The sequence below is a fragment of the Adiantum capillus-veneris genome, chromosome 8 (genome assembly GCF_014529385.1).
Source record: "Adiantum capillus-veneris isolate H3 chromosome 8, ASM1452938v2, whole genome shotgun sequence".
Taxonomy (NCBI): Eukaryota; Viridiplantae; Streptophyta; class Polypodiopsida; order Polypodiales; family Pteridaceae; genus Adiantum; species Adiantum capillus-veneris.
Window position 1 is genome coordinate 111,957,336 of NC_140938.1, and position 25,491 is coordinate 111,982,826.

A 25,491-nucleotide genomic window follows, 5' to 3' on the forward strand; every position below is an offset into this window, starting at 1 on the left:
GGAACTCATCACTGAGAAAGAGGCCCCTTAAGGCTCCGCCACATGTAGACAAGCGGCCTAGCATAAGCCAATTGAATGCAAATCTTGTCTCTGAATATTTGAGCAAAGACAAGTGGCTCCTCTTTGAGAATTCATGGCGCACTTTTTGATGGTTGAGCACAAAGGAGACAATTCGAGAGGCGTCACCAATGGTGGGTGAAATCCATGACAAGTTCCCTATGTCCTTGAGGAGGTTATTGAGGCAATGCGCCATGCAAAATGTGACATGGATGCTGGGATACATGCCCTCAATGATAGCTCCGGCTGTCCTATTTGACGCCTCTCCATCTGCAACCATACAAAGGACATTCTCCGGGCCGGTGATCTCTATGGTGCTTGTCCACTCCGCAGCAAGCATCTCGGCGGCCTTGCCACTATCGGATGCATCATGTGACTCCACAAAGTACATCTCCCCCCGAGAGTAGGCCACCACCCCGTGGATGGACCGCTTGCGGGTGTCGCTCCATCCATCTACAAGAAGAGAGACGCCATTGGTCTCCCACAAATCCTTTGTTGCTTGGGCCGCTTGCTCCACGGCAAGCTTCTCTTTGTCAAGGAGGGTGGTGCGAAGCCTCTCCGATGAAGGTGGCACATAAGAGGAGCCATATTCCCCTATTTTCGTAACCATGGTTCGAAAGTATGGAGACCTATCCACACAAAATAGAGCATGTTGCGTTAGTATGGAGAGTCGAGAAATTATAACCCATTATGAATACAAAATGGAAGATTGCAATGTGCATATGCCAAGGGAAACTCACTGCGAAGCATGGAAGGCAATGTGGTCGTGGAAGAAGAATCGGGCAACCGACCTATCTACCTCTTCCTTCAATTTAGGATTCCAATTTTCGTTGAGAGTGGTTTGGCGATGTGGAAGGGAAGAGGACAGTGTAGATCCATGGCTCTTGAAGGTTCGAGAGATGTCGTCAAGGTTGGATTCCCTTCGCTCTCGCGGTGTCGCCGTGGCGGAGGGATCAACGGCAACAAAACGGCCCCTCTTGGCCGCTTCCGCAACCTCATACACCGTGAGTTTCTCAAGAAGATCCAGCCTCTTCTCGGGAGCTACATGAGGGCAAAACTTCACCTCGTGACCGGGTTCATGAAGAAGATGGGCTCGCACTTTGTTTGAACCACCCGATCTCTTGTATGGACATAGCTTGCACGTCCATGGTCTTGCACCGCCACCTTTGCCACGCGAGCTAAAGTCGACTTCATCCCACCACGACCACGTTTGCACGGCGGGCCTCCTTCGAGAAGAAGCGGCTTGAGAAGTGGAGTTGGCTTGAGATGACATGATGGTGGAGAGACTTGAGAGAGTAGAGCTTAGAAGTTAGAAGGGTTAGAGGAGAGCTTGTGTGGAGAGAGAGTAAAGGAGAGCTTCAAAGTGGGTAGAAGAGGGAGAGGAGAGCTTCAAAGTTCAAACTTGAGCCTTGAGCTTGAGGGAAATGGAATGAGCTTGAGCCTTGAGCTTGAGGGAAATGGAATGAGCATTGAGCATTGAGACTATGAGTATTAAGAGGCCCAAGGGAGCCTTTTATAGCCTCCCAAGGGCCAAGGCTTAAAAAATATGGCAGTTGGGGCTGCACAGAGCCGTTGCAAACGGTCAAAAACGGTCACTTTTTTGAATCCGACCCCGGCCGACCCCTGCTGTCCCCGTCTGGTCCGTCCGACCCCGGTCCGGCCCCGGCCGTCCCCGGTCCGTCCCCCCTGCGACCCGCCCGTCCGGCCCGTTTTTCGTCCGTCCCTCGGCGTTCCCAGCCGTTCCCAGCCGTTCCCGGCCCGGTTACGGCCGTTCCCCGGCCCTAGGGCCCGTCCCCCCCATCCCCTGTAACTATGCTATGAAGGATTTAGGAGAAGCTTGGCGCGCATTCAAGCAGCTCAAGCACGTGGATTAATGCCTGGCGTGCGGAGTTTGCAGTGTGCAACATTTCCTACGCGAACCTGCCGCTGCAACCTACAGGACTGGTGCTGACGTGCAAGAACCTCACGTGCCTTTGCGCCTTTAGTGCTTCTGCATCCTTGCGTTGCCCGCGCCCGCCTACGTTCCACCTGTGCGTTGCCCGCTGGCTGTGATTTTTCCACTGCCGGCAGAGATGACGCATTAGAGATGTTTGTTCCGGATGGCTTACTCAATCTCGTAGATCCACAGTTTCTAACTTAAGAGTTCTAATGTGCACAAATGTAAATAGTTATAAATTCATTTGATTGAAATTACTTAGAAAAATAAGAAAAATAGCCAATCTAGCAACATCAAGTTTTTAGTTTGCATTGCAAACCTCTTGAATCATATAACCAAGAAGTTACTATGAAAGAAAAAGGATGAATCGGTTAATTCAATTTATTCTTGGAGCTATGACAAACTCTCTTTTAAATATAGAGTGATATTGTAGACTACTCCCAACAAGGATCTATCTCAGAGAGAATAGGTGGAAATGGATGAAAAGGCCATCCATGGGTTTGCCACTCTCTTGCATCCGGCTTACTGAGATCCATCCCTCTTTATGGAGTCCACACTTTAGAAGGATTGATGTCTATCCACCCAAGATTTTACACGGAGGGCTTTCATGCTTCTTTTATTCAATAGATCGTAAATCAAAGGGGCAACACATTTGCAATCGTCATGTGTTGCAAGAGGGCATTCTTGGTAAAGCCTCTTTAATAGTGGGAACCTTTTGTCTACAAATTGCTCAACTTCAAGAGTGGCATCGAAATTAATTTACTTCATAGAAATTTCTCTAGTTCTAATACTCAAAAGTTATGTAACTCATGCTTTTCTTTCAATGTGGTCTACGATTGCTCCTCGGGTGCATTTGAGAGAAATAGTCGGGTATTTTTTCATTTACATGAAGACATGCAATAAACTTAGCACGAGGCAATTGAAACTCACAAATTTGTCACTCCTATCAATGCTTGTTGCATATGATGAATGAGATGTCCATGGCAAGGCTAATGAATATAGTCTATGAGACTATGCTTATGGCACTATGCATGAGCCAACTCTTCTTAACTTTAAGATGCCAAATTTTTAGTTGTGAGGTCCCGTAATTGGCAGATAGCGCATAGAATAGTCTTTTTCCTTCACGAAAAGTAATGGCAAAGCTAGGATGGCTTAATGAATCCTTTATCTAATTATTCCTTTAGTTATCTCTCTACCTTTGTAAGTCAGGTTTCTCCTGGTCCATGGCCTGGTTTACAAACAGGTTTTGCATCTTCTATTAAGTCAATAGCATATCAATCTCTCTTTCTTTGGGGCAACCGACTAGTAGATCAGTTGGAAAAACATCGTTGGATTTGTCCAGCAATTCCTCTCATCAGACCCAAAAAAATAGCAAAGGTCTTCTTGTATTTCACAAGCACTAAAAGAGTCTACATCATATTGACTCCACGCTGTATACGAATTACATGATCGTCTCTAAAGAAAATGTTGAAGCTCAACAAATCGGATCATAGAAGAGCTAGGTACATTATATGGACATGGTATCACATATGATTTACCTTCCCTTTCAAAATCTAGTGAGTTATGGGATAGCTTTTTCCTAAGGGAAGGCCCGAATCCCATAAACCGTTCTCTTCTCAAAACTAGGTCAGCATGATCCATGTGCGTAAGTTGGAAGTTAACTGTCAAAGTGTTAGTTTGTATCTTGGGATCTGCTGGGATCATGATAGATTATTCAAATTTCAGCCACACAATTTCATAAACTGCACTCTTGTCAAAAAGCTAAATCCTCCCCAACAACCAGGCTTGCTTCAATATAGGGTCTCCATGTCACATGTATAACGAGAGGACAATAAAATATGGGATACTATGGTATCAATTTGAAACTCCCATTTTCCATTCACAAAACCTTGAGTCTAAAGCAATTTATGTGAGCCAAAGGTAGCCCCCCACATAGTAGATATGTTCCATGTCCTTAATGTCATCCATTCCGTTTCCTCTGTTTATGTCACAAAATCCTTGCAACACTTTAAGCATACCATCCTGTTGTCTCTTTTGTGTACCTCCAATGTTTTGCATGCATTTAATTTGGCTGTGCTACTCACACATGTTGTGCAATGGAGAAGGTTTGATGTTTAGGTAATTTTTTTTTCCCGTTTTTGCTTGGAAGGTTTAGGTCGATAAAGTTCGGCAGATGATGATGACAGACAGCGTAGCAAGAGATGGGCCACATCGCCCTGTCATCCGGACATTTTATGATCATATTCAGGTAAGAGAAAGCTGATCTGATTACATCAAGCAGTCTCGCTGGTATGGTGGTCAAACTTGCAGTCGTGCATGGAAAGTGTTTTAGGCTGAGAACTCTTTGGCCTTATTTTATGCAGGCAATCAATGATCTAGATTTCCATCCACAGTCTGCTGTACTGATATCTGGGGCCAAAGATAGAACTATCAAGTAAGCCTCTTACTGAACTCTGTTCTGACATTGTCTCGACTTGCAACATACTTGACTGTATAGTTTTAAGAAAGGGATTCGTTAGGGGTGTTGTATTTGTACTGCTTGTCTCGTTGCCTCATACATTAGGAAGAGAATGGTGTCTAGGAGGGCCTCTTTATTTGGCAGTTTAAGGGAGTCAAACCTTTAGTGTTAAGAAAGCAATCAAAGAACATATTTAGAATCCAAACGGGCAAAACAGTTAAATTCAAATTTTCCTCCCAAAATGAAATTTAAAATATAGCAGGTAAAACCACATCATATAGCATATCTACTGAAAGAGCTAGGCGTGAAGATCACAGATCTATAACCTCCACTCAAATCGGTTAGGCGTTATGAAAGGCGAAAAATCATAAAATTGTCCATTCTTTGACCACTCTTACACCTCTCTTACACACCCACCATTCTTACACACATGGCATGAACCTATTTGTCAAAATGCTAATCACCTCCATAATCTCATGGAAAATAAAGAGGCTCTCCTAGACTCCATCCTCTTCCTAATGTGGTGCTTTTTGAGTCTATGCAAAAGTTTATGTAGAGTGCTTCAAATCTTTCACTGGGCAAGACTTTATTGATTTAGTAATGGAGCATAGTATATGGGGACTCAATCATTAGGCGGAGACGTAACAGTGGTTTAGTAACTATGCATTGATACATGAAAAGGGAGCCCTTTGGGCAAGAGGATAGGACGAGGGTTGTTTTAGGTTCAATACTCAAAAGGTTTTGTTTTGGAAGGGCTTGTCTCATTGTACTCTCAGCGTCGGTGGCCAGTCAAGACCAATGGATTTTTATGGCAGACAACTCACATCTCCTGTGCACAAGTTTGAGGTGTTCGATGTGCGTGTGTGGATTTTTATTAGTGATTGTTTGATTCAGAGGAGTACGTGACAAGATGATATTGATGGACAGCCTCTGCTACTGAACTCCTTTATGAGGGATTGCCATGTCCTAGATTCTGGACCTGCCAAATCAGATGAGAGCTTGTAATGGAGTCTTTCTGGTATATTCAGTTAATATGCTCTATTAGGGGCCTTGAGAACTGGCTGGGAGAAGCACTGTTTACTTTGAACTTGGTGATAGGGTAATGTGATTTAGCCACGGCACCGGAATGAGGAGATTGAAATTTTCATTTGTGCAGATGGACTACGGTACTAGGTAGCAAGGGTAAGACGTGGTTTTAATAATCTGTGAGTAACCTTTTTGGGCTTGGAAGAGGAGACCGCTAGCTCAGGTGGAGCGGAACCCAGTACGGTCTCTTGCACAGTTGCAGTCTGTTTTATATACAATGAGATTGGCTCGACTAGTACCCTTTGTGTGTGTATATCTTTGTCTATGTGTATATCTATATTGCATTACATCAGTGGACTCATGGTTGAAACTGGCAAGGCATCATTTTTCAGTTCTGTCAAACAGGTTCTTTGATTTTGCCAAGACAGCTGCCAAGAGGGCTTTCCGTGTCATACAGGTGTTTTCAAAAACTTTCTTGCAACCACAGTTTGTATTGATATTTGGTATTGCCTCGTTAAGTCTGGTTATAATTTGTTTTACTTATGTAGGATACACATAATGTGCGCTCAGTATCCTTTCATCCTTGTGGAGATTTTTTGCTTGCTGGTAAGTAATATGACTGTTCATGTGAGACACCATGCACTAGCAAGCATAATCCGAATAAATGTTACTTGATTTTTCATGTTGGCAAGTGTTGATCAATGACCAATTTAGCTAGTAGCTTTTCGGAAAGATTTGAGTGGCATGTTCATTGTTTTGCTTATGTCTTTTTTGAGAAATGCTTGATAAGGTCTTGTTTGAAGGTGCTACATTCTAATGATTCTCTCTCTCTCTCTCTCTCTCTCTCTCTCTCTCTCTCTCTCTCTCTGGTGAGACATCCTACGCGCTGGTGATCCTACGCGAGACATCCTATGTGCTGGTGATCCTACGTGCTGGACATCCTACGCGAGCTGGTGATCTCCTACACGCTGGTCTCCTACGCGAGCTGCACACCCTCTCCCCCCGCCTGCTGTGACAGCGCGCCCAGCCCCTGCGCATTCTCCTGCAGCTGCTGCCGCACTAAGAGAAGAAGCGAGGCCAGCAGAGGGGCAGAAAGGGTGGCCGGCTATTGTAATGGCACGCGCTAGAGCCGGGCAACTCAGACGCGACAAACAGCTGTTGGCGGCAGCAAGGGAGGACGTGGACGTGGGCGTGCACTAGGGGACGAAGCAAAGGCAGCAGAGGGATGCGAGCCTGTGTGTAGGCTAGGGTTGGTTGCAAGCTCCTCTACGCGTAGAAATACTTTCTACGCGTAGAAGGTCCTGTCCTATGCGCGCCCCTGCATTTATCTACGTGTAGTACCTCCTATGTTAAAGTTTAAAGACTTTTAAGTTTTAAGTTAAACTTTTAAGTTTTGCCCTACTCTCAGTCCCTCACCCTAGTACCTAGTACCCTACCCCACATTTGTGTCTCGGGTTCGATGGATCTGCCTTCCGAAGGGGAAGGGCCGGGTGTAGACAGCTACACCACCCCAAAAAAGACAACAGCTACATTTAAACGAAGAAACAGACACACTGTACTATCACCAGGATCCTTCCGAGTTGGGAAAACCTCCAGGATACATGATGAGCTAATGATGGAGAAGGTCCAGGTGATGCTCAAATCAGAGCTAAACTATATGAGGGATGACATCAGGAAGGAAATGCACGCGAGTGCTGAGAGCTACAGGAACTCCATGTATGGAGACATGATGAGAGAACTAAGGAGAGAGATCCTGGGGATACAAAATGAGGAAAATCAGATCTTGAAAACGGAATTACGAAACCTAATCAAGGCCGAAGTAAATGTAACAGAATGCGTTATGCAAAAGAAACTCGATGAGGCAATAGCAAGTTTTGAAGCATGGAGAACAAATATGGAAAAGCACATGGGGGAAAAAGATGCAATAATCGAGGAGCTAAAAGGAGAACTTGCGGCTTGCAAATCTGCAACTAAGGAGAAGGGAGAAGACCAACCTTCGGTGCTAAAGGAGCTGGAGGACATGAAGGATCAGATGAAAGCTCTACGGGAAGGAGATGAACAGAAATCGAAAACGGCATCTTCATGGGCGGAACGTCTTTTTAAGACACAAGAAAAGCTTGATGAAGCAGAGAAATGGATTGAGGATGCGAAGAAAGGGAAGGCCCAGATGCCCGAGACCACACCTACCTCCACCATTATTAATATGACCATTGAGGAAGAGCAGAAAAGGAAGAATTGGGCTCTGCATGTGTGGGTCACAGGAGTCAAAGACAAAGAGAATGTAGATGAAGAAGTGAAGGAACTGCTACAACGCATGGGCATCACAGAGCCTACTCACACAAGTGCATGGAGAGTGGGCAAGAAAGGAATCGATGAGAAGGGAAACGTAAAGGATAGGGCACTTATTCTCCGCTTCCCGAATATAGAAATAAGGAAAGAATTTCTAAAGAAGAGGCCAACTCTTAAGAAAACCGGTATTTTCCTGGGAGATGACCTTACATTGGCACAAGTGGCACACATGCAAGAGTTGACGCCAGAGATCAGGGCAGCAAGAGAAAAGGGGAAAATTGCCTTTTATAGAAGAGGGAAAGTAGTGGTTCTGGAAAAGCACTCATCATGACGGTGCGAGACCTACGGGGCGACGCTTCGGATAGCGGCCTGGAATTGTAATGGATCATATAGGCTAGATGTAGGTGCCTTAAAAGACAGCTTTAGGGACAGAGACATAGTTTTCTACTCAGAGACACACCAGATACCGGGACAGCTTATGCCACATGTGAAGGGTTATTTATGGGAAACAGCTGGTCGACCAGACAAGAGATCTCTACGGGTAGCCGGGGTTCAGGAGGAGTAGCAGTCTTATTTGCAGAGGAGCTGAAACCACTACTACAGATTATCAGGAAAGATGAGCAAGCAAGGTGTATGTGGGTGAGAATGAGAGCCGAGACAGGTAGATTTCTATATATCGCTATATGCTACTTCCCTCCGAGTACATCAGTCTACTCCTCACCTAAAGGACAGTCCCCTTTCTCCATATTGAATAATGACATATGGGAGTTCTCTAGAGATGGAGACATCGTTCTCTTAGGAGACTTTAATGCTAGAACGGCCAACTCTCAAGCAGTATTCTATGATACTTCTGAGGAAATGCTCAGAGAAGTGGATTTATCACAGAGGGGGCTCACTAGAAACTCAAAGGATAAAGAACACACTGAATATGGGAGACACCTCATGGAGATGGAAACTATACATGGTTTGGCCATACTTAATGGTCTAGAGAATTTCCCTTTATCTGGGGGATTCACATGCTTCCCGCACAGGCATGGGGCCAGTACAGTGGGGTATGTCAGGACATCGCCAAGCTTTATTTCTAGTATCGAGGACTTTAAGGTGGGACCCAGACCGGTTGGGATTGCAGTGGATCATGCTCTCTTGACCCTATCAATCTCCTTCCAATACAATGCCTCTCAAGCACAAAGGAAGAAGACACACACAAGATATACTTTTACGCCAGAGACTGATTCAGTCTATGTGGAAAAGATCTATAATAGGATGTGGGCAGCCAAGCCAGTATATACTGTAGAGGAGATTACTTCTCAGTTAACAGAGATACTACATGGAGCAACACAAGAGGCATACCCACATACTCAACCTGATCAGAAGAGAGGATCTGGGAACATGCCTCAAAACAGTTGGTATGACGAGGAATGCAGAGAGACGAGAACCCAGGTCCAGAAAGAGCTTACACTTGGGATCATCACATATAAGCAGTCTCAGATTGCTCTTCGGCGTATAGTACGTCGCAAGAAAAGGGCATTCTTAGCCAAACTGGAGAAGGATTTATATCAGCTCTTCTTGAGTCAGGACTCACGTGAGGCTTGGCGTTTATTCCACGAGCACTCACCGCCTCCGACGATTACTTCTCCTGAGATATGGGGTCAATATGTAACATCATCATATATGGTATCTGGACAGCCTCCATTACCAGATCTGCTAGAGCCATGTCCTGCTACTAGTACTTTCTTTACTACGGAAATGGTGGAAAAAGCCATTGATAAGATGAAGACAAGAAGAGCATATGATCATGATGGTTTAGCAGCAGAACATCTGATCCATGCCAGGGATCTACTTTCAGAAGTCCTTGCTCGTCTCTTTAATCGGGTCATGTGTGAAGGATTACCTGAATCTTGGAAATTATCTACTATCGTACCTATTTTCAAATCAGGGGATCCTATGATACCCGGGAACTACCGTACCATTATGGTAGGTCACACATTGACCCGACTGTACGCATCCATTCTTGAACAAAAATTGAGTAGATGGGCAGAGAATGACGGCATAAGGGCAACGGGACAAGCTGGATTCAGGAGGGGTTATTCCACTTTAGATCATATTCTTACGCTCAGAGCCATTATTGAGGAAGGAAGAGCAAGCGGGAGAAGGATGTATTGTTGCTTTGTGGATTTTCGGAAAGCTTTTGATACGATACCAAGGGCAAGATTGATGCGCAGGATGCAAGAGTTAGGGGTCCCCAAAGAGATTATTTGGGGGATCATGGCCTTATACGGGTCAGTAAACTGGTTATGTACGTACCCCAGAAGGGGATTCCGACATTGTTCATTCCACCATTGGAGTAAAGCAGGGATGCCCACTGTCCCCTACTTTATTTGGTATGTACATAGATGAGGTATCAGATTACATTGATAGAGAAGGTGACAGAGGGGCTCAACTTGCAGGGTCATGGATCCCTTTGTTGTTGTATGCAGATGATATTGTATTGATAGCAGAATCACCAGATGGAATGCAGAGGCAACTAGATGCATTACATAAATTCGCGGAGGACAATGGACTGTCGGTAAACTTGGGTAAAACCAAAGTTATGGTGTTTAACACCACACCGCAGTGGGTTAGGAGATTGGCACCTACATTTGCATATGGCCAGGATACAATAGAGTACACAGATGCATACACATACCTTGGTGTGGTATTTGCAGGACCGAAGTTTACTCTCAAGAAAGCAGCGGATGCTAGATTGTCCAGAGCCTTTGCGGCCTTGGGAGGGTTGGAGAGGATGTGTTCACAAGTGCAGTTTCAGGAACCACGAACAAAACTTTGGCTCTTTGATACTGTGGTGGCTTCGGCTATGCTTTATGGGGTCCAGATTTTGGGACCATCTGTGGATCAGGATAATTGGAAGTCAATGGAGAGACCTTTGGTATCTATGATTTCCCGAATGATTAGAGCCAAGGCCTCCGTACCACACGCGATTACCCGAGCGGAACTAGCTGCCCCTCCGATAGAAATTGAAGCTCTTACCAGATCAGTGTCCTTTATACATGGTTTGTGGGATACAAATAATTGCCGATATACTAGACTGGCCCTCGAATCCTCTCGACAACTAGCAATGAAAGGGGATACATCATGCTGGTATGCGCAATTGTCCTTGTGGTTTCAGAGACACGGGTTCAGTATGGAAAGATTACCCCCCTTCCAATACTCTCTTGAGGCTCCATGATTGGCAATTACACGAACGGAGATTAATAAAATCATCCGTCAGGATCTTATACAGTTGGATACTAAGAGGACATGGGTAGACCCTACACAAGAATTGGGCATGAAGATGGCCGACTACAAAGAAAACTTCCTACAGCTATCTGAAGATGGATTTGTGATTTGCCCGAGCTACATGGATACCCACCCGTCTCATGGTGTGAGATGTGCTATTGGTCAGATTCGTACATCCTCACACGAGCTGGAAATTGAATTTGGCAGATTTAGGGGAATCCCACCTGAGAGCAGAATTTGCAAGTTATGTGGAATGGAGCCGGAGACAGAATTACACTACATGTGCCATTGCACCGTATACTATGAGATACGTGGGCGTTTCCATTGCCTATTTAAAGAAGGCTTTGGACCTCTAGAAAGAGTCATGCAATACCAAGATCAAAGATGCTTAGGCTTGTACCTACTGAAACTACATCGGCACAGGGATAATCTAATGAGAAGACAAAGAGCTCTACAGCCTCAGAGGCAGATCACAGATTTCTTCGGATCGAGAGAAGCAGGAGTGGAAGGAGAAGCAAGAGGCCAACAGCCAGCACAAAGGAGTACCCACATTCATACCAAAGGCACCCTCATTGACAAGGCAATTGAGCTTAGGAAATCGAGACGACCACGACCGAGATGCAGAAGCACACTTCACCGGAGGAGACTACAACAAAGGATTAGAAGCATTTTAGCCAGACACCCAGAATGCTCCTAAGAAGTTTATTTAAAACTTTGTATTTAGTTTTTCACATTTATTTTCACACTTTCACACTTTTCACACTTAGTACTTTAGTACTAAGGTAGCCAGACATTGTAACAGATTCACCACTTTTGTATCAGTTTGGTCTCATAGGTCATTCTGCCAGAGATCAGGGCAGCAAGAGAAAAGGGGAAAATCACCTTTTATAGAGGAGGGAAAGTAGTGGTTCTGGAAAAGCGCTCAGCATGACGGTACGAGACCTATGGGGCGACGCTCCGGATAGCGGCGTGGAATTGTAATGGATCATATAGGCTAGATGTAGGTGCCTTTGAAGACAACTTTAGGGACAGAGACATAGTTTTCTACTCAGAGACACACCAGATACCGGAACAGCGTATGCCACATGTGAAGGGTTATTTATGGGAAACAGCTGGTCGACCAGACAAGAGATCTCTACAGGGTAGCCGGGGTTCAGGAGGAGTAGCAGTCTTATTTAAGGAGGAGCTGAAACCACTACTACAGATTATCAGGAAAGATGAGCAAGCAAGGTATATGTGGGTGAGAATGAGAGCCGAGACAGGTGGATTTCTATATATCTCACCTAAAGGACAATCCCCTTTCTCCATATTGAATAATGACATATGGGAGTTCTCTAGAGATGGAGACATCGTTCTCTTAGGAGACTTTAATGCTAGAACGGCCAACTCTCAAGCAGTATTCTATGATACTTCTGAGGAAATGCTCAGAGAAGTGGATTTATCACAGAGGGGGCTTACTAGAAACTCACAGGATAAAGAACACACTGAATATGGGAGACATCTCATGGAGATGGCAACTATACATGGTTTGGCCATACTTAATGGTCTAGAGAATTTACCGTTATCTGGGGGATTCACATGCTTCCCGCATAGGGATGGGGCTAGTACAGTGGATTATGTCATGACTTCACCAAGCTTTATTTCTAGTATCAAGGAATTTAAGGTGGGACCCAGACCGGTTGGGATTGCAGTGGATCATGCTCTATTGACCCTATCAATCTCCTTCCAATACAATGCCTCTCAAGTACAAAGGAAGAAGACACACACAAGATATACTTTCACGCCAGAAACTGATTCAGTCTATGTGGAAGAGATCTATAATAGGATGTGGACAGCCGAGCCAGAATATACTGTAGAGGAGATTACTTCTCAATTAACAGAGATACTACATGGAGCAGCACAAGAGGCATACCCACATACTCAACCTGATCAGAAGAGAGGATCTGGGAACATGCCTCAAAACAGTTGGTATGACGAGGAATGCAGAGAGACGAGAACCCAGGTCCAGAAAGAGCTTACACTTGGGATCATCACATATAAGCAGTCTCGGATTGCTCTTCGGCGTATAGTACGTCGCAAGGAAAGAGCATTTTTAGCCAAACTGGAGAAGGATTTATATCAGCTCTTCTTGAGTCAGGACTCACATGAGGCATGGCGCTTATTTCCGAGCAGTCACCGCCTCCGACGATTACTTCTCCTGAGATCTGGGGTCAATATGTAACATCATTATATATGGTATCTGGACAGCCTCCATTACCAGATCCGCTAGAGCCATGCCCTGCTACTAGTACTTTCTTTACTCGGAAATGGTGGAAAAAGCCATTGATAAGATGAAGACAAGAAGAGCATATGATCATGATGGTTTAGTAGCAGAACATCTGATCCATGCCAGGGATCTACTTTCAGAAGTCCTTGCTCGTCTGTTTAATCGGGTCATGTGTGAAGGATTACCTGAATCTTGGAAATTATTTACTATCGTACCTATTTTCAAGTCAGGGGATCCTATGATACCCGGGAACTACCGTACCATTATGGTAGGTCACACATTGACCCGACTGTACGCATCCATTCTTGAAAAAAAATTGAGTAGATGGGCAGAGAATGAGGGCATAAGGGCAACAGGATAAGCTGGAATCAGAAGGGGTTATTCCACTTTAGATCATATTCTTACGCTCAGAGCCATTATTGAGGAAGGAAGAGCGAACGGGAGAAGGATGTTTTGTTGCTTTGTGGATTTTCGGAAAGCTTTTGATACAGTACCAAGGGCAAGATTGATGCGCAGGATGCAAGAGTTAGGGGTCCCCAAAGAGATTATTTGGGGGATCATGGCCTTATACGGGTCAGTAACTGGTTATGTACGTACTCCAGAAGGGGATTCCGACATTGTTCACTCCACCGTTGGAGTAAAGCATGGATGCCCACTGTCCCCTACTTTATTTGGTATGTACATAGATGAGGTATCAGATTACGTTGATAGAGAAGGTGACAGAGGTGCTCAACTTGCAGGGTCATGGATCCCCTTGTTTTTGTATGCATATGATATTGTATTGATAGCAGAATCACCAGATGGAATACAGAGGCAGCTAGATGCATTACCTAAATTCGCGGAGGACAGTGGACTGTCGGTAAACTTGGGTAAAACCAAAGTTATGGGGTTTAACACCACACCGCAGTGGGTTAGGAGATCGGCACCTACATTTGCATATGGCCAGGTTACAGTAGAGTACACAGATGCATACACATACCTTGGGGTGGTATTTGCAGGACGGAAGTTTACTCTTAAGAAAGCAGTGGATGCTAGATTATTCAGAGCCTCTGCAGCCCTGGGAGGGTTGGAGAGGATGTGTTCACAAGTGCAGTTTCAGGAACCACGAACAAAACCTTGGCTCTTTGATACTGTGGTGGCTTCGGCTATGCTTTATGGGGTCCATCTGTGGATCAGGATAATTGGAAGTCAATGGAGAGACCTTTGGTATCTATGATTTCTCAAATGATTAGAGCGAAGGCCTCCGTACCACACGCGATTACCCGAGCGGAACTAACGGCCCCTCTAATAGAAATTGAAGCTCTTACCAGATCAGTGTTCTTTATACATGGTTTGTGGGATACAAATATACTAGACTGGCCCTCGAATCCTCTCGACAATTGGCAATGAAAGGGGATACATCATGCTGGTATGTGCAACTATCCTCGTGGTTTCAGAGACACGGGTTCAATATGGAAAGATTACCCCCCTTCCAATACTCTCTTGAGGCTCCATCACTGGCAATTTACACGAACGGAGATTAATAAAATCATCCGACAGGATCTTATACAGTTGGATACTAAGAGGACATGGGTATACCCTACACAAGAATTGGGCACGAAGATGGCCGACTACAAAGAAAACTTCCTACAACTATCTGAAGATGGATTTGTGATTCGCCCGAGTTACATGGATACCCACCTGTCTCATGGTTTGAGATGTGCTATTGGTCAGATTCGTACATCCTCACACCAGTTGGAAATTGAATTTGGCAGATTTAGGGGAATCCCACCTGAGAGCAGAATTTGCAAGTTATGCGGAATTGAGCCGGAGACAGAATTACACTATATATGCCACTGCACAGTATACTATGAGATACGTGGGCGTTTTCATTGCCTCTTTAAAGAAGGATTTGGACCTCTAGATAGAATCATGCAATACCAAGATCAAAGATGCTTAGGCTTGTACCTACTGGAACTACATTGGCACAGGGATAATCTAATGAGAAGACAAAGAGCACTACAGCCTCAGAGGCAGATCACAGACTTCTTCGGATCGAGAGAAGCAGGAGTGGAAGGGGAAGCAAGAGGCCAGCAGCCAACACAAAGGAGTACCCACGTTCATACCAAAGGCACCCTAATTGACAGAGCGATTGAGCTTAGGAAATCGAGCTGACCACGACCAAGATGCAGAAGCACACTTCACCGGAGGAGACTACAACAAAGGATTAGAAGCATTCTAGCCAGACACCGAGAATGCTCCTAAGAAGTTTATTTAATACTTTGTATTTAGTTTTTTCACATTTACTTTCACACTTTTCACACTTAGTACTTTAGTACTAAGGTACCCAGACATTGTAACAGATTCACCACTTTTGTATCAGTTTGGTCTCATAGGTCATTCTGGCCTTTTGAAGACGTTAATATAACATTTCATTTCATTTCATTTCTCTCTCTCTCGCCTAGATAGCAGCATAATATCTAATCCTTCAAACATGCATTCTGAGCATGTGTGATCAAAATCATGTTTTGTTGATAAAGAAATTCTTTTAGCTTATGAAAATAAAATTTTGATGATGTTAGCCTGCCCTCAAATCAGAGTCGCTTTTGACTATCGTTGTGTCTATGGAGAGACATCTTGCTTTGGATGCACTTTTACTAAGAACACCTGTCCACATTAGATGGCTAACCTACTTGCTGCTTGAGAGAAAAAGTCTGCCACAGCTTTGTTCATCATGATGTCATAATATGCAGGTTTTGAGAATGAAAGAAAGGAAGAAAAAGAGAACACATTTTTCCATATTTTGATCTCAAATCATAATGAAAACAAGGGAGAAAAAGAGTGATGAATAAAATTGACTAATGAAAACATTTTTTCAATAGTCAATTTTATTCATCATATATTGTTTCGTATCCAATTTGTGAAGATCTTTATATTCAGTTACAAGTGTTATGTTTAAGCTGTCATTGCATTATCCATATAGTTTCTTCAAAATGATGACTGTTCAGTACTTATTCCTCAAACTCATCAATCCTGAGGGTTCTTCATCAAGAGGCTCCGAGGAAGAAGGGCACTTGAATGGTTTAAGTAATGGACCGTAGTAACGTCGTGCTAACTTAGCATAGTACTTTTGATGATTTGAATTGCTCCCTTTCACTTTGGGGTGCTGTGAACAGCAGGAAAAGAAAATCAAAATAGCTCAAAAGCTCAACAATGTAGTGAGCGGTCATTTTTACAAAAAGATCCCATTCTTCTGATAGAAGAGACGTACACTATTGTATTTCACCTTTGTACTATTTCGATGATGGCTTGGTGATGGAATCTCGTATTATAGCCTTTCGTTTATATCCTACCCCCGTCCATTTCCCATCCTTCCTTCCTTTCTTCTCTTACCTTTGCTTATTCTGATGATCTGTTGTAGTGTTGTAGTGGGGGGTAAGCTCATCCTTTAGCCACACCAAAGTTCTCTTGAGAGAGCTTGTTTGGCGCATGACAGCTATCTTCTCTTTGAGATCGTAATAATACTGTAACATTGCTTGCTTACCTTAACCTCTTTCTCCACTGGGTCCTCCAGGTCGAAAAAGGAGACAACTCTGGATGATCTTTCTTTCGTTATGCCCATCGTGATAATGTGACCCTCGTCCTTTTCATCCCGTCCACCATCTATCGGGGAAGTCCTTCCACTCAATGTTCGGGAAAAGTGTGCCTCAGCTTAGCCTTGAGCCGGTTGAAAAACCAAATTAGCCAACTGAAGAGAGGGGAAGAAGGAGAAAATCCGCTTGGAAAAGTTAAGAAAATAGAGTTAAATTGGAAAAATGCCGTTTATTTTGTAAAATTTCCTCTTTGAAATTTGAATGTACCCTAAAGGGAATTTTGTATGTTTATGCAATTGACTTTTCTTGAACACTGCTCCCACTCTTATGTACTTCTCACAACTTTCAACTCTTCCATGCTTGCTGACAAATTTTCTTTAGCCACACACAATCCATCCATCAGGTTTGAGGTTGATTCTTGGTTCTGTGTTGTGCTGCTTCTTCAGTTGACATGGGTACTCAAAAGAGCTATGACAGTCTTCTGTTACATAGGAGCCCCCCCACCCCCCCAAAGAAATACCCAAAAAAAAGAAAAAGAAAAAATGATAATCTGCATGACTTGTATGGGTTATTAGATCGTGCGATTCGGCGTGGCGGATAGAGATGTCCCAGACCCAGCGATTCACGTGTGTGCCACGCTTAACCAAGATTGATCAAGACGGAATCTGGTCTCTCGGACTCTCCTCACATGCCAGGAGATTGAGGATCTGTGACACAGACCTGCGAGGAGTTTTCTAGGATGATTCAGACCCTCATTGATTAGCCTTTATGCCTGTTTCTGTCTCCAGCTTTGTTTAGCATGTTCATTGCCATGTATGTATCGTGGTTTCCTGTATATTTATAGCTCGCCTTGTACTCAGCCTTCTCAGCTCATATACCACTTCAGAAGCTCTGGCTGTATTTGACGTGATCGAAAAAGGACATAATCTATTCACTTCTTGCGCAGGCCAAAATGACCCATGAGACCAAAAGTTACACTATCTGTGAAGTGATATAATTGTCAAGAACAAGAAACATAATGCTAACCAACCTAAAATCACCTAACTCTTGTCATCAATAAAAAAGAAAATATAAGGATTTTACCCACATGGAGAACCTCTGCAGAACTCTGTCACTGCTTGACTGTTTCCTAGAGTACTTTGGAGGCAGATGAATCTGCTTCAAAGAGCATTTTAATTCCGTAAGAAACTGGTATTGGGGCTCTGCAAGAGCTTTGATGACCTGCTGGAATAAGGCAAAGACCAAAACCTTGTGTCATCTGCAAAATAGAAAGGGCCAGGTGATAGCAGGTTTTTTATTTCAAGGCTTTATGCTTTGGTTCTTATAACTTTGTTAAGTAAGTTTGATGTAATTTTACCATTAAATCTGTGCCCTTGAGGTGTTTTTTTAATGGAAATATCTTCTTTTCTGGGAAAAAAAAGTTTGTTAAGTAAGTTAACACTACTGAAGGTCTTCGATTCTTTTTTGAACTTTTGGTTGGATCATTATGCGTTAATAGTTGCTATCGTCAGGTGTTCGATTCTTTTTTTGAAATTTTGATTGGATCATTATGCATTGATAGTTGCTATCGTCAGGTATGATTTTACCCTTTTGAATTGTTTCAGGAACTGACCATGCAGTCCCTCATCTTTATGATGTCAATACATTTCAATGCTTCTTATCTTCTTCCGTGCAAGATGGACAAATTGATGGAGCTATTAACCAGGTATCGGTTTTTGCCCATAGTAGAAAGATGCTCACATTTGGATTTCTTCTATGTCCAGTTATTGAAATTATAGCTCACTGTAGGAACGGAGTTCCTATTATTTCAGATAGTAAAGGGAGAGATCTAGCTTGTCTATCTGCAGTGTGAGTTCTTCTGTGCCGACAATGTGTCAAAGACTGTCAAAGAAACCTGATTTCTTTCTTTGTTTGGTTAAGGCATTAAGAAAAAAAGAAAGAAATCCTTTTTTTGATCAAGGTTTTTCGAATTTGAAGTGTGCCAATCCGGGACTAGATCTCATAGAAGGTGTAGGCTGAACACAAGGCTGGAGGTTGGACGTCTGCATACTTCACCCACATGTCTTCACCATTTGGTCTATGCACTCTTGGAATGAGAGGCGAAAGTCTTGTATGGCTGTGCATTACTTGATCTTGCTAGCCATATGCTTTAAAGGATTTTGGGGAAGTTCATTATAGACTATACCAAGTTACTAAACCCTTCACACACGTGCGAGGTGTTTGGAGCAGTGTGACATGAGTGGTTTCGATGTTTCAACCTTTGGGGTTTCCACATTTTTAAACTTTTGTTTCAATGTCAAGAAAAAGAGTGACAGGTTGCATGGGTGCATGGGCTAAGGTGGATTATATACAAAGTGTGAAAGCTCCCTTGATGATGGGAATCGAGCTTGATAGATCTCGCAAATAGAGACAGTAGATACATGAGCAGTAAAAAGGGAGAAAAGGAACACGTCTTACTATTATCCGAGGTGCCTTTTATAGGATTTTACAATAGAGACTGAGTGCCACATTGTCTCATCTTTTCCTCTACATGATCCATGAGATCTGCATGCCTAACATCATGCATAGAATCATCCTTTTGGCCTAGAAGAAGTTCTTGTGGAGTGAACAAAGTGTTCAGACAAAGTCAGGCTTACCCACCAAGCGCACCACTTTTTTTTTGCAAGAAAAGAGATCCTTCCATTAGTTAATAGTAACTGCCCGAATGCTACAAACCACCTCTACAAGAGACGATACAACAGAAAACATGGGGAGACTTTTTCTCCCAGTGAGAGAGAAAAAGTATGTACAATGAGGGCTAAATGACGAGATGGGAGGAGGAAAAGGCCACACTAGTGGCCGGTAGTGCCATCGAGGCGCACCTTGAACCATGGTGAAGAAGGGCCCTAGGTGTAAGCTGCAGCGGAAGTGAATGTTGAACTTTGCTCAAGATGAGTGCTCCGAACTGTGCTCAAGGGTTCCTTTTACTTACGGAAGGGAGAGCCTTCCGTTCCTTTAGTGAGAGAGTGCAAAATGATGGTAGTGGGGTACTCACTGCCTTTCCCCCACCTTATGCAAAGGCAATTTTATCTCAGAATTGGAGACTAATTTCGCAATGTGCACATGTACGCTAGCCTCTAAGGTGTAACTTCTAGCTTCTAACATGTGGTGTTTGTATGCTGTGAAGATAAAAATTCATGCATCTTGTCATATTCCCCCCTCTATTTCCTTTACGATGTACGAAATCCGACGTATGGCATTTTCTACGTGTCTGAATGATACTTTTTTCATACTTTCATACCCATATGCGTATTCATATCACTATATCTCTGTTGGGACAAGAAAGGGGCGACTCTTCTGTAATCTAAGAATGGTCAGTAGTTGTTCTCATACCTAATTTAATTTCTAGGTAACTGTGAAGGCAGTCTTTGCTGCTCTCTCTATGAAACCCTCCAGAAAACAACAACGGTATTTGGCAAGTCATGATACAACATTGCTCCTTGCTTCCAACTTGGGAGCATAACTACTCTGATTGAGGTAGTCTTGAAGGAATTACTGTCTTCAACTGTTAGAAAATCCATGCGACTACCACTGTAGCACACGTTAGCCTTGAAGAATCGTTTTTCCATCAATATAGTTCAGTGAAAGAAGCTTATCACGAGAGTACGTCGGGATTTTGGTATGTTCAAGTACACGTGGAGCAGATTGTATGTGAAAGCATGGCTGATTATTTCTGGGTATGGCAGGTTCGCTATGCCAGCAATGGTGGAATTTATGTGACAGCTAGCAAGGATGGAAATATCCGTATTTGGGATGGCGTATCTGCTTCATGTATCCGTGTAATTGAGCAGGCGCATGGCTCTTCAGAAGCGACAAGTGCTAGCTTTACGAAGGACCAAAGGTAAGATGAGCTTCATTGTTTTGTTGAGGAAGGAGAAGAACAGCAGTGCTGGTAGATTCTTTCATGACTTTGTCCTGTCTGATGTGTATGTACATTGCGGTTGGGGGATACCCAGGTATGTACTTTCATGTGGCAAAGATTCAGCAGTGCGATTGTGGGATGTGGGGAGTGGTAAGCAGGTGAAGCAGTATGTGGGTGCTCAACATGAACAAATGCGGTGCCAGGTACTAAAGGCATAATTCTGTTTCCATTTTTCGTCTTTTATCTTTGTGCTTAATGTTCTTGCCCTGGGCTTGCATAGGCTGTGTTCACTCACACAGAAGATTTTGTCCTCTGTGTTGATGAGGCTAGTAGCGAGGTGAGTCACTCCCTTTGAATTTTGCTATTTGAGTTTGCTCTCTATTTGATGAGGCTAGTGGTGAGATGAGTCACTCTCTTTGTCTTGGCTTGAAGCAAACTCTTAAGTTGAGCTAAAATTAAATGATGCAGATAGTAGCGTGGGATGCTTTAACAGGGGACATTGCATCAAGGTGGCAATCCAATCATAGTGGTGCTCCAAGATGGCTAGAACATTCTCCAAGTGAATCTGCCTTTGTCACTTGTGGAACTGATCGTTCAGTGCGCTTTTGGCGAGAAACCTTCTAACAATATTTGATACTCTTATTGGGTTCAGGGGATTCTGATTGCTTGCTTTGGCTTTTCTAATAGCTCAGTCGCTCTTGCATTCATATGAAGGTCATGACATGTGCGCGTGCGCATGCGTGAGCATGCATGTTTGTACACAGTACCTACCTCTCTCTCTCTCTTTCTCTGTGGGCTCGAGAGCCATTGGAATACCAAGGCCCAAAGGAAAATAATACAACCAAGACAGTACTAATTCCTGGAGGTTAAAAAACTGATATGTCATGGTCAATAAATTCAACAGTGAGGGGAAACCACCTGTGGTATTCAACAGGTGTAATTGTCAAATGGAAAACTATTGTGCTCTAGAGCTGCACATTCCTTCTAGAGAGCTGTCTCCAAGAATCAATTCCAAGATATGCAGAGAGAGAGAGAGAGAGAGAGAGAGAGAGAGAGAGAGAGAGAGAGAGATCGATCTTTGTAACCTGGTGTGGTAAGTGGCAGTCGGTATATCATTTGCATTTGGAGCAAACTGTAGTAATAGAAAAGAATGACCGATCCCAATCTGCGTTGGGGATGGGCTATGGCCTATACCCTTTCTACATGTACATGTACGGGATATGTGTTCATGAGGTATGTATGGAGTGTGCATCTCATATGTTGTGCAAAAGAGTGAGTATTTGTATATTATGGGGGATAACTTCTTTCACTTGTGTAGTTTCCTCATCAAGTGGGTCTCAGCTTAAGTCCCTCTCCATCTCCTTGTAAGTAACTCATTTTGTACACTGTATAAACAATCCAAGCTATGGTATTATTTTAATATGAATGTCTCTTCCTTTTATCTGCCATGATCCAATCGAGCACTACTAGAGTTAATTCCGGATTAGTATCTTTTAATCCCATAAGTCTCAATCATTAGATCCTAAGTTAATTAGGTGCAAATATGAATTCCTCTACTCTATATGCAATGTATCACCTGTGGGTAAGTTCATGGTTAATTCATTTAGCCACATCCATACTTTTGCAATTGACATAGAGAAGAGAAAGTGTATGTAGGATCGTGTGCTTGCATCGCTGTTTGCAAATCCTTATTAAGTTTTTCCCTCTGAGCACCAAACATAGTTAACTTCTACTCTCAACATTGAGTGAAGTTTCATAGCTTGATTGTTGAGTGAATTGGTCGAATAGGTGAAGATTGAACAAATTTAATTGCGTAAATGACAAGAATTACCGTATTTTCCAAGAAAAATTAGTCCTCTCCAAATGATGAGTTGAGGCTTCGAGGGAGCTTTTGGAGGGAGCTTTGATTCAAATTGTTGCTCAACTAAGCAATTAAAAAAAAGTTCGCTTTGCTCCAAAATCAATTTTTTGGAGCGAGCTTTTCGATGGGAGTTTTCTCTCTCTCTCTCTCTCTCTCTCTCTCTCTCTCTATACATAAACACACACACACACACACACACACACAAATATATATATTCCTCTCTCCCTTCTTTCTCTCTCTCTCTCTCTCTCTCTCTCTCTCTCTCATGTGCAAGTGGGCGTTAATCTTAAGGTCTTGCTTCCACAATGCAAGGACCTCAAAGCAATGAACACAAGGCTCCACTTGAGCCCGGGAGCCACACTATGACGGGGTCTATAGTGGCAGGCACACCAGCAAAACCAATATACCACGAGCAGTTGCGAGCGAGGGTATATACACCTCGGCTCGAGGAGCTAACACGGACTCTCGTACATCAACTAGCATGCAAAATATGGGTTTCGCGATCCGCACAAAGGACTTGCAATATCCTCAAAACACAGCACACTTTGGCTCCATTGAGACCAGATGGCCTCCAATACATAGCCTGTGGAGGTCGCTTGCTCCGACCTGCAATATTGGCCCTGTTGGGCGGCGTAATGAATACCAAATTAAATAGCCAAGACCTTTAACTGCATAGGAAATCCACAACCCACTACGGGTAGTCAAGATCAATGCAAAGATGGTGAGGGCACACCTCGGCTCCCTCAACTTGGCTCTTGAAGCCCTACAAAAAGCGAATCCTGTAATGCAACGTCTCTCGTCCGAAAAGACCAAAACAGCCCCACATCCAATGATTATCCACATGTCGTTATGAGCGCAACCACTCGCTGCACAAAAGGACAAGGGCTCGCTACCCAGATGCACAAAAACTCGCTGTTTGAAAACAGTAATGTCCTTACACACCTAATCTTTCCTGCTGAATGAACTGCTCAATCCCCAATGCTAAAGACTTGTAACACGGCCCACTTCGGGCGTTGCAAAACAGCTCATATGGAGCAAAGGGACCTGCTCACTGTTGTTTATACTTGCTTCCCAAATCTGTCTGCAGATGTGAAGCTCGCGGCCCCTTGTATGGGTCAGCACGCGGCCTCTAGCAACCCCGAGCAGGGGGATGGTGAACCCGGCCCGCAAAGGGGCGACCTGATCCCGTGCGCGCTCTCGCGCAACACCGAGACCTGCGCAAGTCCGCTCACTCTTTGTCTTCTTCGCTTGTCTGGGCGCTAGCGGGGGGAGAGAGAGAGAGAGATATGGAATGTTAACCTTGTCGCGTAGGCCTTTAACCACTCATTCTCATGGGCGCTCACACACACAGAGAGAGAGAGAGAGAGAGAGAGAGAGAGAGTTAACGTCTTCAAATGGCCAAAATAACCTGTGAGACCAAAAGGTTTCATCCATGTGTGACTCGAGTATAGTGTCTTGGTAACATAAAAATAAGAGGAAATGAGGCTACCTAGAGTGCATAGGTATTTAATTTAAAACCACCTCCTTCACATAATACATAAACTTAAGGCGTATGGGAAGGGGTGGGGTACAATCATATGTGGGCTAAAGAGGTGCACAATGGAGAAAGTATCTACATGGCTTGATCAAGAAGGATACCCCAATGAGGGTGTGACTAGGTAATGTGCCGTGGTCCATCCCAAGTACCCCACTATAGAAATTATTTATCTAACTATGTATGGATCCTTTATGTGTAGGTCCTCTAGACAACATGGCATGCTCTCTCCTTCGAGGGGCCATCCTGATTAGTCCCACTGTAAAAAGTAGTGACCTGACTTTGCAATGGAGAGAGGGGGGGACACACACACACACACACACACACACACATATATATATATACACACACACACACACATAGAGAGAGAGAGGGAGAGAGACAGAGAGAGCTCCCTCCGAAAAGCTCGCTCTAAAAATTGATTTTGGAGCGAAGTGAGCTTTCTATTTTTGAATCGATCAGTTGAATAAAAATATGAAAAAAGATCCCTAAAAAAACTCTCTCCATTTCCATCCCCCAAATGATGTAGGACTTTGCCTCACATCATGTATTCTCCATAAAATTCTCGAGTGCTATATACACACACACACACACACACACACATAGAGAGAGGGAGAGAGACAGAGAGAGCTCCCTCCGAAAAGCTCGCTCTAAAAATTGATTTTGGAGCGAAGTGAGCTTTCTATTTTTGAATCGATCAATTGAATAAAAATATGAAAAAAGATCCCTAAAAAAACTCTCCATTTCCATCCCCCAAATGATGTAGGACTTTGCCTCACATCATGTATTCTCCATCAAATTCTCGAGTGCTACACACACACACACACACACACACACACACACACACACACACACACAGAGGGAGAGAGACAGAGAGAGCTCCCTCCGAAAAGCTCGCTCTAAAAATTGATTTTGAAGCGAAGTGAGCTTTCTATTTTTGAATCGATCAGTTGAATAAAAATATGAAAAAAGATCCCTAAAAAAACTCTCTCCATTTCCATCCCCCAAATGATGTAGGACTTTGCCTCACATCATGTATTCTCCATCAAATTCTCGAGTGCTACACACACACACACACACACACACACACACACACACACACACACACACACATAGAGAGAGAGGGAGAGAGACAGAGAGAGCTCCCTCCGAAAAGCTCGCTCTAAAAATTGATTTTGGAGCGAAGTGAGCTTTCTATTTTTGAATCGATCAGTTGAATAAAAATATGAAAAAAGATCCCTAAAAAAACTCTCTCCATTTTCATCCCCCAAATGATGTAGGACTTTGCCTCACATCATGTATTCTCCATCAAATT

General features: G+C 43.6%; 1 protein-coding gene across 2 annotated transcripts in view; it reads left to right on the plus strand.

The window, feature by feature from the left end:
* The window catches only part of LOC147452776 (Transducin/WD40 repeat-like superfamily protein), a 78,377-nt gene extending 56,609 nt beyond the window's left edge, over window positions 1-21,768 (plus strand). For both annotated transcript variants that reach the window (XM_086518361.1, XM_086518362.1), the window contains 9 exons: window positions 4,149-4,241; window positions 4,357-4,427; window positions 5,883-5,934; window positions 6,026-6,083; window positions 18,485-18,585; window positions 20,606-20,760; window positions 20,876-20,984; window positions 21,062-21,118; window positions 21,250-21,768. In XM_086518361.1, the coding sequence (XP_086374487.1) occupies window positions 4,149-4,241; window positions 4,357-4,427; window positions 5,883-5,934; window positions 6,026-6,083; window positions 18,485-18,585; window positions 20,606-20,760; window positions 20,876-20,984; window positions 21,062-21,118; window positions 21,250-21,405 (852 nt within the window). In that variant the 3' untranslated portion in view covers window positions 21,406-21,768. The remainder of the gene's footprint in view (window positions 1-4,148; window positions 4,242-4,356; window positions 4,428-5,882; window positions 5,935-6,025; window positions 6,084-18,484; window positions 18,586-20,605; window positions 20,761-20,875; window positions 20,985-21,061; window positions 21,119-21,249) is intronic.
* The last annotated feature ends 3,723 nt before the right edge of the window (window positions 21,769-25,491 follow it).